Source organism: Salmo salar, chromosome 10, assembly GCF_965601325.2.
Source record: "Salmo salar chromosome 10, fSalSal1, whole genome shotgun sequence".
NCBI classification, from domain to species: domain Eukaryota; kingdom Metazoa; phylum Chordata; class Actinopteri; order Salmoniformes; family Salmonidae; genus Salmo; species Salmo salar.
This window is the reverse complement of record NC_138300.1, coordinates 84,270,026-84,285,094: the sequence shown is the minus strand read 5'-3', so window position 1 is coordinate 84,285,094 and position 15,069 is coordinate 84,270,026. Positions and strand designations below refer to the sequence as shown.

The 15,069-nt window shown below is 39.0% G+C and overlaps 2 protein-coding genes across 3 annotated transcripts in view; both read left to right on the top strand.

Annotated features, from left to right (window-relative positions):
• Window positions 1-2,263, top strand: part of sv2bb (synaptic vesicle glycoprotein 2Bb) — a 41,744-nt gene extending 39,481 nt beyond the window's left edge. For both annotated transcript variants that reach the window (XM_014124449.3, XM_014124448.3), the window contains exon 13: window positions 18-2,263. In XM_014124449.3, the coding sequence (XP_013979924.1) occupies window positions 18-201 (184 nt within the window). In that variant the 3' untranslated portion in view covers window positions 202-2,263. The remainder of the gene's footprint in view (window positions 1-17) is intronic.
• A 2,444-nt stretch (window positions 2,264-4,707) lies between these two features.
• LOC106560948 (uncharacterized) lies at window positions 4,708-14,970 on the top strand. The gene is made up of 3 exons (XM_082956621.1): window positions 4,708-5,521; window positions 14,046-14,729; window positions 14,911-14,970. Exons 1-3 carry the CDS (start codon window positions 4,718-4,720, stop codon window positions 14,968-14,970), a joined length of 1,548 nt encoding a protein of 515 aa, XP_082812747.1. The 5' UTR covers window positions 4,708-4,717.
• The last annotated feature ends 99 nt before the right edge of the window (window positions 14,971-15,069 follow it).

Below are 15,069 nucleotides of genomic sequence, written 5' to 3'. Positions count from 1 at the left end.
CTAACCTCCTCCCACAGAGCCACAGCGTTTGGGGTGTTGAATGCCCTGTGTAAACTGGCTGCTATCCTGGGTAGCTCCATCTTTGCCTCCTTTGTGGGGGTCACCAAAGTTGTCCCCATTCTCCTCTCCTGCGCTGCTCTGGTGTGCGGAGGCCTGGTGGCCCTCAAGCTACCCGAGACCCGGGAGAAGATCCTCCTGTGAGGTGGTCATACTGGCCAAAAGGTCAAAGGTGCCAGGAGAAACCTTTACAGGCGGAGTTACTCTGAGAGACACACAGGCATTAAGCCAGATTGGCTGTAACCAACAGGAATTGACGAGAGTTTGTTCCAGCAACATATTGAGAACCTTTAATAACATGCTAACTAACAGTGTGCTTCATTGTCTGTTCTGTCTCACCAGTTATGACGTGTTTGGAGTGAAATGCTTTAAAATCTACTCCGTATATAAATTATTCTTGGGACCAAATGGACATTTTCTCTAATTCAATCGCTTATTCATCAGTCTATGAATCCTAATTTGCCCTACTAATGTATGATACTGTACATCTGAGTCAAGATGAAAAATCTGAAAATGTATAAATCTCGACGGAGACTTTGGTAACCAGAAACAGATTTCTGGTCATGGAAATCTTTCCCCAGTGCCATTTTGAATTCACATACTGTTGTTTTGTTCTGCCAGAATTATGTTTTTTTTTTATCTTGGCCCTGCCTCAATGAATAGCTCTCAACTCACACCCTCTTTTACTTTCTCTCCAAAATGTAAACTCTCTGTAGACTGTAGCATTCCCTCCCTGTTCTTGTCTTGTGTTACAATCAACCTACAGTATGGAGTGGGAGAACAGCAAATATCCTTCACCACATCTGTACTGTATTTTTGAATTTCTAACTTTAGTTGAGTGTTAAGAACTTATAGTCCCTCAGTAGGTCACCACAAGGGAAACATCATAGAACTGAAATTTACTGCAGTATTTGCCCTAATATTATTTTCCTGATGAATATGCCCTCGGAAACCACAATAAATCGATTTCTTTGTCGATTTTTGTGTTCCAACTTCACAATTGAATCAAACTAGCAACTTCACTTAGCAAACTGGTTGGTCCTAGAGTGTGTTTGTGTGCTTGCTTATAAATGTTCTCAGTTTCAGCCTCCATGTTACTGCACATGATGCTCTTGGCTGTGCTTTAGTTGTGTTGTCTATGCGACGGCATCTTTAGTTTTTCTGTTTAAGTGGTACCACATAGAAATATGAAGGAAAATGTGTTTTACAATATGTGGGGGAAATGCTCTTATTGTATTGGGGATGGGGGATTCACTGAAGCACACAGTGCTGTTACTGATAACTGTCGACTGAGTTGCATGTGTGTGTGTGTGTGTGTGTGTTATCTACCTACCAGGTAATGTTTCTGTGTCTTTTTCATGTGTTGTTCAAAAAGCAAGTAGCCTGAATGATGTTTGCTGTCAATGTAAATAACTGACTGGATTGTAGCCTGTACCGGCTCGAATTAACATTCATTTTAGTTAGTTTAAGCATTCATAAGCTGTTTCTTGTCAAGTATTGAGGAGCCAAATGCATTTCTTTACCAATACAAAACAAGACTTTTGCCAATTATTTCTGTCATACTAACAATCAAACAGTTACACGCTTTGCTGTTGAAACACTATTTTACATTTGACTATCGTTATTGTATCTACACTATATTCACACAATAACGTAAGGCATTTTTAAATGGAGAACGTTACAAAGCAAGAATGAAGGTGATATTGAATTATCCTTCTTCAACGTGTAGCTTTGGTTTCCTTTAGCTAGTCTATCGAGCACCTGTACCATCCTCCGGAGGTAGACACAATCACATTATTGCCGATACATTATGTAGTAATACCTGTTATACCTCTCTTGAAAACATACACTGATCTGTTATCAACTGAGCTGCAGGAAGTTATCAGCCTTACCTGAATGCAACGGTTCTGTCGAGCCGTAAGGTACACAGTGTTTCCAATAAAACCTTGTTTCTTTCTCAAGCAGACGTTTGAACTGCATCACCACCGTTATCAAGGGATCGGCTTATGAATACCAGTTCTTAGGCGGTTTGTTTTTCTGAGTTAGTTTGTGTGTCCGTCATTGTAAAACAGAAAAAGCCATGCTTTGTTCTTTGATTTTTCTATTTTGATCTCAAAATATTGTCTGTCGCGGTAAAAGACATTCATTTCACATACATGTTTCGTTTTGTGACTGTGATAAAAAATAAAATCAATCTATCAGTGTACTGTGAGCGATGTCTGGTTTCTACTTGGCATTAGGGCTGTAATACGCCACTCGGTGGTAGACAGACCTGGTTGGTTCAGGTTTCTCCAGTGATATGAAAGGTGTAAAACACAAGCATGAGGAACTACACAACTCTCATAACGCATTCATTCTGAGTTGGAAACATGCTCTCTTTACGCTTGGTTGAGATGTTTTGAGTCAGACATAGAACCCATTCAGGGCTTCCCGTCATTTCACCTGTTTTGAGTGGGGGGACATTGGAGGCGTGGGGGATGGTCCTCAACAGAGAGCATTGAAGGGGGGGCAGATTTGTGGGTGGTGATGTTTACTCTACCAGAGGTGTGAAACAACTCACTTCCCCAGGGACAACATCAGGACACCAGGTCCAATACAAGAGTAAAAATGGGAGCTGTGGATATTTATAGGTAGGGCAGGACAGAATACTAACAGTGAATCAATCATATTCCTTGGTTTGCATACTGTATGAGGAATTGTAAACAATTATACAGGACATAATAGAGGTTAACTGCTATACAAATATGAATCTGGTGAAAATCCATCACAGCTCTTCTCTAAAACCACAAACTGGGTTCTAAGGCAAAAACTAGACTCACTGCTTTAAACAACTGTGGAGTGCTGAGTGTGCGCCCCTGGGAAGGCCTGGGCCATGTCAGGCAGGCTGAGGGTTCTGGTTGCGTGGGGGGCGAACAGGACAGGTGCCAGCTCTGTCTCTAGCTGTAACTCTGAGGTGCCAAAGGCCACCACAGGCCCACTGGCCTCACCCCCGCAGACCCACTGGCCCCTCTCACCCCGACCAGGGTGAGCCTAGGGTCACTCGGGGCCAGGGCAGCTGGGGATGGGGATGGATGCCAACCATTGTACAATGTGTACAATAATGGAACACTGTAATACAGATATACTACTGGCTCCACTTAGAAACGTGACTGAGAATGATTGGCAAGTATTTTCAAGTATCCGGTAGCTCAACTCTCAAATGAAATGAACACATTTTCTTTTGTGGTTTAAATGTTTAGTCACGTAAGGAAAAGCAAAGTTGTGTGTACAGCACAGTGCTGTAGGTCAATTGTTTCACAATGTCCAGATCTAGACATTCTATTCACAGCTATATACTTGATCTATCTACGGAGGGAAATTCAGTGATCTTGACCTGTTCACCAAGGGTCAAGATGGGTCATGTAATTCCTAATCCTGCACTGTTACCCATGGAGATGTTCACGAGTTCACAAAACCAGGCTTCAGTATAAACATAAACGTGTGAGGAAAACCCCCACGGACCTCCCCCAGTCTCAGTGCATCAGGTGGGCAACTCATCCATGGCTTATGGTGCTACTAGTGGTTGCGTAACTATCAATAACATTCTCTTTGGCTCATATTTGAATTAATGTCAATGTATAAGGAGTGTGTGTTGGTGTGGGAGGGGTACAGATATGTCGTTCAGGGTGAATGTACATATCTACTATGGCAGCCTAAAACCACAACATGACAGGTCAACTGGTCACAGAGTACACCGATGGTCAGTTTAGAGGTTCAGAGAAGAGTCCGGAGTGACTCTCTCACAGCCAAGGCGTCACTTGGCACCTCTAATGAGCTCAGCTAAAGACACAACCACTGTGTGAACCAGTAATGGAAAGTCACGCCACACGTATAACTGGGACTAAAGAGATAATCAAACATAATTAAGACCTTTGATAATGGGCTGTGATGACCAAAATGTACATATAATGCCATGCCCAGGAGATGGTATGCTGTAACTGACTTATATTGTTAAAAATGATACTACGCAGCAGTCTTTCACATTTTCCCTATGTTATATCAACGATTAATGATCAAGTGATGGATTGATTGACAATTATTATAAATATTAAATTATATTTCATTTAATGTGTGATAATGGCTCTATATGCATAAACATTTGTTTCAGTCATTGTGTTTGGAGCAAATATTTCCCACCTCATGAAAAATGAAGGCAGTCAATGAATCTGAAAATTCAGCCTCTGAACCACTATGGTCTAAATGAATAACTTATGAACAGTGGCCTTTTTCAAATCAGTGGCTGATGTAACTCATGAGGGGAATTATTACAAAACCAGATGACTTGAGGCCACAATGGCAAAAACATTATGAGAGCAAAAATGTTTATTGTTTTGGTCAGGGGTCAAATTTGACACGTCTCTCTCTGAGCAGCAGTAGTTGTATTATTTCCCAGCAGAGGACTGCATGGTGGCGCCTCTCTCTGTCCAGTAGGGCTGAGCTCTGGGAAGCTCTGAGAAGCTCTGGGAAGCCATGTTGATGGCCTGAGAGGGCCTGCAGAGGTGTCACTTCACACCTCCAACTCCTGCATAAAACCAGGGCTCTCCTCTTCACCAGCCCACAGGCCAAGCTCTTCAGTTCAGTCGTACCGCTCAACACGCAGGACAGGACACAGACAGACAGCATGGATATCTCTGCCCCTCTTCTCAGCAAATATAGTGTTGGTGTTCAGTACCACTGGAGTTATCCCAGTTCGGACTCTGAGTTCTATAACGTCTCCTCTCCAGAGACCTGTATCCTCTCCCCTTCTGCCTACATGGACTTCTCATCCTCCTGCCTGCCTCGGGGGACCGCCACAGAACCTCACAGATCCACACACTCTGGAGGAGCCAAGGCATCCGCTTCCCCATCCTCCAGCGATGAGGGAGGACTCTCCGGAGGGAGGATTAGAAAGAACCGCTCCAAGAACCCCAGCAAGCAGAGACAGAGTGCCAGCGAGAAGGAGAAGCTGAGGATGAGAGACCTGACCAAAGCCCTCAACCACCTCAGGACCTACCTGCCCCCTTCTGTGGTTCCGGCTGGACAGACTCTGACCAAGATCGAGACGCTGCGCCTCACCATCAGCTACATCTCCCACCTGTCAGCGCAGCTGGAGCTCAGCGAGGAGGCTGTGTGTCAGAGGAAGGAGCTGAACGTCAACGTGTCGGGACACCAGGTATCACCTCAACAAGACTCTGTGGGCCTGTGCCAGTTCAACACCTCCTCCTCAGGGTACTGCTGGGGCGAGGAGGCAGAGGTGGGGAGACGTGCAGGGCAGGAACAGATCCTCCACACAGCTACGCCCACGTACCCGCTCCACAACACTGGGATGGAGAGGCACCCACTCAGCAGTGAGATGGACACGTGTGCTTACGACAACAGCTTCAACTCTAGTATGGATTCGCTGTTGGAATCGCCAGAGTACGCAGAGACTGCACAGTCACGTCAGGTATGTACAGATTCAATGTACGGTATTTAGATGTTCAAATATTTGTTCATTTATATGGTCAATGACAAGTTTAACTGCTGTTAATTTTGTTTACTAACAATCATTTGTATCACTCACTGCAACTTTTCAGTTTGATGGTTTTAAGGAAATTAGAAAATCTGTTTGAACCAGTAAACAAAATCTTTTTTTTCTCCTATCAGATATACAGAAAAGAGGTCCACTATCAGAACATTCCTCAAGACTTCTGGATGTAACAGAAGTCCTCATCAAGAGAATCTACTGTCCAGTCATAGACGTTTACTTTGATCTACAGAGTATTTATATGTTAATATAACTCATTTCTATTACTTTCAAATTCTAGATTTTATACAACGATCATTGTAAATACAAAACTATTTTTAAATGTAGAATAAAATATTAACTAATAACTAACTAATGTGTCTTTGGCTATTCCTGTATTTAAAAGTAAGGGTTTTGTAAGTAAATTAGTAAGTTTGTAAGTAAAGAAGCATTTTAAGTTGTAAGTAACAGTATTGAAATATTAATGGAATATTCTGTACTTTTAAGAGAATCTACTGTCCAGTCATAGACATTTCAAATCTACAGAGTATTTATATGTTAATATAACTAGTTTATTTTACTTTCAAATTCTAGATTTTATACAACGATCATTGTAAATACAGAGCGTATTCTAATATGTATAATAAAATATTAACTAATAACTAACTACTGTGTCTTTGACTAGTCCTGTATTTGATTCTTAAGGGTTTTGTAACTAAAGTAGTACATTTGTAAGTAAATAAGCATTTTAAAATGTAAGTAAAAGTATTTAAATATTAATGGAATATTCTGTACTTTTTCTGTCTAGACAGTTTTACTTCCTCCATATAAATCAGCCCACACCACCAGACATCGACAGAGGCATACGACATGGAGTGCATTTTGTGATTATGGAACACAGCATGGCAGACTTGCCAGCATTATAACGGCTTTGATAGAAATTAACTCAAACAGTCCGGCTGCCAGCTAACATTACCACAGCACCAATTGAATGAAAGCGAGCGCTCTGTCGGTCAAAAACGTCATTTTCAAACCAATATTTTAAATGCATTAGTAGCCTATACCTTCCACATCAGTACACACACTGAGGAAAGAATAACATAATCAAAAATTACTATGAAACACAGGCCATCAATAAATCCACTAAACTTTTGACTCCATTAAATAGTTACTATGCAGATGTAGGAACTTAATTTGAGCTACAGCAGGAAAATAATCCTGCAACAACAGGAAATGTGAATCATTATGTGGATTATAATTAAAGGACATTTTTGTAGGGGTTGATCAATTTTTCCTTAGGCTAATCACATATGAAAGTGGAAATGACAAACGTTAGAATACTTTTTTAAACTCAAATACACTACAAGTTTGCATTTCCTCAGCAGGAAAATGATCAGCAACAAAGGAGTGATCAAATTAAGATCCTACATCTGTACATACCAAAGCTTCAATCGTTGGTCTATTGTATGCTTCCACACAATCACCTTAACTTCAGAACACTGTTTATCTTTCACAGAGAAGCTATAAGTCAGGACCCACACTCCTCACTGACATTAGCATTCTAATGACCCCTCTTATCCTAGTCCAGATAAAGAGCTTAGCACACCCATGCTAATACAAGGATGAGAGAGTACTGGTTAGAGCCCTGGTGGGCAACAGTAAACAACAAGCTATTATTTGCCCTGAATCATAAATCAGATGCATGGAGGATAATTGATGAACTCCTTCACTTATCTAGAATCTTTAACTTTGACTGAAACCATGGTTGCCGGTAACCTGTTGGTAGAACTGACTATATTGCAGTGATATACAGGTAGATCAAGCTTGGATCAAGTGCCATGTTGTGGTCAGTATGCCACTATGTGGCAGAGACTGGAAGTGCTGTCATTCCACACACGTGTCACAATATCAGCTATGTATCGGCTATGTATCTGTATCAACTATGTATGAACTACGTATCAACTAAGTATCAACTATGTATCAGCTTTGTAACAGTATCAACTATGTATCAGCTATGTAACAGTATCAACTATTTGTCAACTATGTATCAACGATGTATCAGCTTTGTAACAGTATCAACTATCTATCAACAATCTAACAGTATCAACTATGTATCAACTATGTATCAACTATGTATCAACTATGTAACAGTATCAACTATGTAACAGTATCAACTATGTATCAACTATGAAACAGTATCAACTATGTATCAACTATGTATCAACTATCTAACAGTATCAACTGTGTATCAACTACGTATCAACTATGTAACAGTATCAACTATGTAACAGTATCAACTATGTATCAACTATGAATCAAATATCTAATTGTATCAACTATGTATCAACTATGTATCAACTATGTAACAGTATCAACTATGTATAAACTATGTATCAAATATCTAACAGTATCAACTATGTATCAACTATGTATCAGCTTTGTAACAGTATCAACTATGTATCAACTATGTAACAGTATCAACTATGTATCAACTATGTATCAACTATGTATCAACTATGTAACAGTATCAACTATGTAACAGTATCAACTATGTATCAACTATGTAACAATATCAACTATGTATCAACTATGTATCAACTATGAAACAGTATCAACTATGTATCAACTATGTATCAACTATGTAACAGTATCAACTATGTAACAGTATCAACTATGTATCAACTATGTATCAACTATGTAACAGTATCAACTATGTATCAACTATGTATCAACTATGTAACAGTATCAACTATGTAACAGTATCAGCTATGTATCAACTATGTAACAATATCAACTATGTATCAACTATGTATCAACTATGTATCAACTATGTAACAGTATCAACTATGTATCAACTATGTATCAACTATGTATCAACTATGTAACAGTATCAACTATGTATCAACTATGTATCAACTATGTATCAACTATGAAACAGTATCAACTATGTATCAACTATGTAACAGTATCAACTATGTATCAACTATGTATCAACTATGTATCAACTATGAAACAGTATCAACTATGTATCAACTATTTAACAGTATCAACTATGTATCAACTATGTAACAATATCAACTATGGAACAGTATCAACTATGTATCAAATATGTATCAACTATGTAACACTATCAACTATGTATCAACTATGTATCAACTATGTACCAACTATGAAACAGTATCAACTATGTATCAACTATGTATCAACTATTTAACAGTATCAACTATGTAACAGTATCAACTATGTAACAGTATCAACTATGTAACAGTATCAACTATGTATCAACTATGAATCAAATATCTAATAGTATCAACTATTTATCAACTATGTATCAACTATGTAACAGTATCAACTATGTAAGAGTATCAACTATGTATAAACTATGTATCAAATATCTAACAGTATCAACTATGTAACAGTATCAACTATGTATAAACTATGTATCAAATATCTATCAACTATGTAACAGTATCTACTATGTAACAGTATCAACTATGTATCAAATCAAATGTATTTATATAGCCCTTCGTACATCAGCTGATATCTCAAAGTGCTGTACAGAAACCCAGCCTAAAACCCCAAACAGCAAGCAATGCATGTGAAAGAAGCACGGTGGCTAGGAAAAACTCCCTAGGAAAAACTCCCTAGAAAGGCCAAAAACCTAGGAAGAAACCTAGAGAGGAACCAGGCTATGAGGGGTGGCCAGTCCTCTTCTGGCTGTGCAGGGTGGATATTATAACAGAACATGGTCAAGATGTTAAAATGTTCATAAATGACCAGCATGGTCAAATAATAATAATCATGTATCAACAGTTGAAACTGGAGCAGCAGCACGGCCAGGTGGACTGGGGACAGCAAGGAGTCATCATGCCAGGTAGTCCTGAGGCATGGTCCTAGGGCTCAGGTCCTCAACTATGTAACAGTATCAACTATGTAACAGTATCAACTATGTATCAACTATGTATCAACTATGTATCAGCTTTGTAACAGTATCAACTATGTATCAACTATCTATCAGTATCAACTATGTATCACCTATGTATCAACTATGTAACAGTATCAACTATGTATCAACTATGTATCAACTATGTATCAACTATGAAACAGTATCAACGATGTATCAACTATGTATCAACTATGTAACAGTATCAACTATGTATCAACTATCTATCAGTATCAACTATGTATCACCTATGTATCAACTATGTATCAACTATGTATCAGCTTTGTAACAGTATCAACTATGTATCAACTATCTATCAGTATCAACTATGTATCACCTATGTATCAACTATGTAACAGTATCAACTATGTATCAACTATGTATCAACTATGTATCAACAATGTAACAGTATCAAATATGTATCAACTATGTATCAACTATGTATCAACTATGTAACAGTATCAACTATGTAACAGTATCAACTATGTATCAACTATGTAACAATATCAACTATGTATCAACTATGTATCAACTATGTATCAACTATGAAACAGTATCAACTATGTATCAACTATGTATCAACTATGTAACAGTATCAACTATGTATCAACTATGTATCAACTATGTAACAGTATCAACTATGTATCAACTATGTATCAACTATGTATCAACTATGAAACAGTATCAACTATGTATCAACTATGTAACAATATCAACTATGTAACAGTATCAACTATGTATCAACTATGAATCAACTATGTAACACTATCAACTATGTATCAACTATGTACCAACTATGAAACAGTATCAACTATGTATCAACTATGTAACAGTATCAACTATGTATCAACTATGTAGCAGTATCAACTATGTATCAACTATGTATCAACTATCTAACAGTATCAACTATGTATCAACTATGTATCAACTATCTAACAGTATCAACTATGTATCAACTATGTATCAACTATGTAACAATATCAACTATGGAACAGTATCAACTATGTATCAAATATGTATCAACTATGTAACACTATCAACTATGTATCAACTATGTATCAACTATGTATCAACTATGAAACAGTATCAACTATGTATCAACTATGTATCAACTATCTAACAGTATCAACTATGTATCAACTATGTATCAACTATGTAACAGTATCAACTATGTAACAGTATCAACTATGTATCAACTATGAAACAGTATCAACTATGTATCAACTATGTAACAATATCAACTATGTAACAGTATCAACTATGTATCAACTATGTAACAATATCAACTATGTAACAGTATCAACTATGTATCAACTATGTAACAATATCAACTATGGAACAGTATCAACTATGTATCAACTATGTTTAAACTATGTATCAAATATCTAACAGTATCAACTATGTATCAACTATGTATCAACTATGTAACAGTATCAACTATGTATCAACTATGTATCAACTATGTAACAGTATCAACTATGTATCAACTATGTGTCAACTATGTAACAGTATCAACTATGTATCAACTATGTAACCGCTAGGTATCAACAGCTATGTATCAGTATCAACTTCTGAGTGATGCAGCAGTCTAAGGCACTGTATCTCAGTGCAAGAGGCGTCACTACATTCCCTGGTTCGATTCCAGGCTGTATCACATCCGGCCATGATTGGGAGTCCCATAGGGCGGCGCACAATTGGCCCAGCGTTGTCCGGGTTTGGCCAGGGTAGGACGTCATTGTAAATAAGAATTTGTTCTTAACTGACTTGCCTAGTTAAATTAAAAACTTTGTAACAGCTAGGTATCAACAGCTATGTATCTGCCATGCATTAGATATTTAGCTATAATCTATGCATCAGCTATGTATCAGTTATGTATCAAGCCGCAGAGAGACAAACTGATCCTCAGGTCAATAGAGACACCGCTTTGGCACCTCTCAGTCTGGAGAGAGAGTATGATCCCTTATCTTAACCACCCTAATGTGAGAGGGGATGAGCTAGGCTATGCATATCATTGGAGAGGTAAGGTGTTGGATATCTGAGGAATTAAAATGAAGCGTCTGTTTCACCAGCTTACCAAGGGCATTTGATGTGTTAATAGAAAGCTTAAACCAGCCAAACACACCGACAAAGGAAAAGATTTTGACTTATGTTGTTTACCTGAAATATACAATTCACCATGCAAGCTGGGAATAAAACTAGTTCACGTTGATTTGCTACTCAACCTAAGATCATAAAGATGGCAAGATTTTCTAATGCTTATCCCTTATTCGGGTTAAAGGGACCGTCATCACATGTTAGAAATCTCCTTTAGAGTTGAGAAGTATATACAAGAAAAGAAAATAAAAGATACAAGGATATACAAAGCAGAGATATTATTATTACGTGTCACTCCTTAATATTTCATCATTCAAAATTGATAATACAAAAAGTTATGAGTGTTAGAAAATGTAACACCGACAAAATACTACTACGATACAAAGTCATGACAAAGAATTATGTCTCATATTTTGGCTTCACTAACCTCAATGAACTAGCCAGTAGCTAAACACTCATAATATTACATGTGCAATACATTCAGAAGGGTCAGATTTAGAGGTTAGGATGAGGTTATGAGATGAGATGGGAATGTTACCTTCTGACCTGTTCTTCAGTGCATCTGTCAGTTCTGTCAGTGCCACAGAGGTGTCTCCTCACTCACCATGCTTCCTTTAAAAAAACAGAATGAAATCAGTCCGTAGAGAGTCAACGACTCTAGTAGTTTTAATTCTACCCATTCTCCTTTTTTTATTACCAAATGTGGCTCTACTTTGGAATGTGGGCATTATATTTGTACTCACTGTAGAAATTAATAACAACCATTGGTTGTGTTGCTGTGAGACACATTCTGTGTGTGTGTGTGTGTGTGGGTGTGTGTGTGTGTGTGTGTGTGTGTGTGTGTGTGTGTGTGTGTGTGTGAGTGTATGTATGTATGTGTGTGTGTGTGTGTGTGTGTGTGTGTGTGTGTGTGTGTGTGTGTGTGTGTGTGTGTGTGTGTGTGTGTGTGTGTGTGTGTGTGTGTGTGTATTCTGGCCATGTTTTAGGTCTCATCATCACAGCTCTACACCTATGAGGGAAGGGGATAAATGTGACTCTCTTCTGTGGGAACATTCTCTTATGACCAGTTCCACAACCACTGCAATCCACACTCCCGGGGTGGGAAAGGTAGAGGTGCCAAATAGCACCTCAGGCCCAGAAACACAGCTAAGACCACAAAAACACAATGTTATTTCTGTGCACAGTGTTTATGAATATGGAAAAGGAGTTAGAGGTTGTTTATGATAAAATGACTCTTTCCAAAAGTTATCATTAGAGCCCAGTTTCAAGTTTTGTATACAGACAATTACTATAGACTCATTTTCACCCACATGTGTGATATCACATTGAGACATCCCCAGACAATTATTTATTTTTGCATCCAGTGACTAATTCAATTGCTGCATAGAAAGTCACGCATCACCTTGATCTTGGCAGAGCCAATCTCTTCAGAACAACGACTCACCATAAATTGTGATACGACATTTAATGTACTCAGCATGAAGGGAGAAAAAAACAAACAATATGGTTGGCAAATAATAGTCCAAACAGCTATATTCCCTCTGTTTCCCAAGGCAGTGTAGGAGATGTCTGCTTGTCTAAACAGAGGAGAGGTGTGAACTTCACACTTTACAGCTGGCACACTTCTTTTACCAGTGAGGGCTGCTGCCATGGGACTATTGGTCAGTGAGAATGATAAGATTCTGCTGAAGGCCAGCAACGTGTTATGTAGATATAGGATAGTATTTGGGTTTTTAATAGTTATTTGCATAATCTGCATTCCAAAACACAAATATAATAATTATAACTTTTTTTAACAGTCCCCACCCACTGGGCACAGACCTCAGTTCAACGTCTAGTTTTGATTTACATTTGGTTGAGTTGTCAAATATTTTCACTGTGAAATCAACCAAAAAAAAAACAAAGTTGTTTGAAAACAAAAAATACTTTTTGCAAATCCAATCAGTTTTCCACATTGATTCAGCGTCATCACATTGCTTTTTTTATGGTGTGGAAACAACCTTGATTCAACCAGTTTTTGTCCTCTGTGCATATTCAAAAGCTGCCCAAAATGTAAATAATCAATACATTCCTATCCGATACTGCCCAATTTAGAGAATTGTTCAAAACAATAATCTCTCCCACCATGAATTCTTGAACTTGATGCAGATTTCATTCTAATCTGCCTGCCACCTAACACCTGGCTCTAGGAGGATGTTTCCCAGGGACCCCGTAAGTCTAGTGTGATCTGTACTTGGTCACTTTGAAGTCCAGGCACCCTGAAGGTGCCATATCACACCTGCCTGTAGGATAAATTGGGGAGCAGCTCTGGGGTCCTCCAGTACTCCTCACAACCTCTCCAAGGACAGACAGACTGAAGATATTCATAGCTCAGAAAACACTGCAGTAATGGATTCCGTTGATTTCTCTAAACTCTTGTTTCTTCAGGCTGGAGAGCATCTGCTGGACAGTGATGGCTTTCTGAAGCCGAGCTGTCCCAGCTCCGACCCTGGTTATTACAGTGCCTGTAGTAGCCTGTCACCTGCCTCCTCCATTGACTCCTTCTGCCTCTCTCCCCCTTGTTTACAGTGGGGAGGTGGTCAGGAGAAGGAAGATTCCAACGCTTCAGGCTGCATCAGCCATGTTGCCAAAAGAAAGAGGATAGAAAAACTCCCAGCTCAGGAGAAGAGGTCTAGGTCCAAGTTCCCTGGGAAGAAGCGGGAGAGCGCCAGCGAGAGGGAGAAGCTGAGGATGAGAGACCTGACCAAAGCCCTCAACCACCTCAGGACCTACCTGCCCCCTTCTGTGGTTCCGGCTAGACAGACTCTGACCAAGATCGAGACCCTGCGCCTCACCATCGGCTACATCTCCCACCTGTCGGCGCAGCTGGAGCTCAGCGAGAAGGAGCCATGCCTGAAAAGAGAGATGGAAACCACACCATGCCAGTATATGCCACAATGCCCTCAGGGAAGCTCTATGTCTGGAAAATGGTATCAGGAGAGACTACAGGGGAACATCCAGAGCAATGATCAATACTGTCTGCCACTGGTCACATCATGTACCAACAACACAGAGCCACAACCAGACTACCTGACATCAGCGGTCTCCTATCAGGACATGACCTTAAATCCGGTAAATATGCCTCTATATCACCTCTATAATATTGTCTGTAATCTTCTAATTGATATTATCCAATAGCAAACAATGCTTCTGTTGAGAAAGAGCAATATATAAAGCAGATAGTTTGTATCCCATGTCCTCTTTGAATTCTACATTTTATCTGAAACTAATAAGAATGTACTCTCTTCTACAGATGCTCAACCAGGTGTTCCAAAGTGACATCAAGTCATTTGATATGGCCTACTACCAATAATGAGTGAAGAGGTGAAAACACCTGAAGATACAGTGCCTAGATCAGAAACATTATGGACAAAAAAATGGACCTAATATCTATTTATAAACTGTGATACTG

Coding starts and splice junctions, on each gene's coding strand:
- LOC106560948 (XM_082956621.1), top strand. CDS start 4,718: ATGGATATCTCTGCCCCTCTTCTCAGCAAATATAGTGTTGGTGTTCAG. Junction 5,522..14,045: donor AGACTGCACAGTCACGTCAG/GTATGTACAGAT, acceptor TTGTTTCTTCAG/GCTGGAGAGCATCTGCTGGA. Junction 14,730..14,910: donor AGGACATGACCTTAAATCCG/GTAAATATGCCT, acceptor TCTCTTCTACAG/ATGCTCAACCAGGTGTTCCA.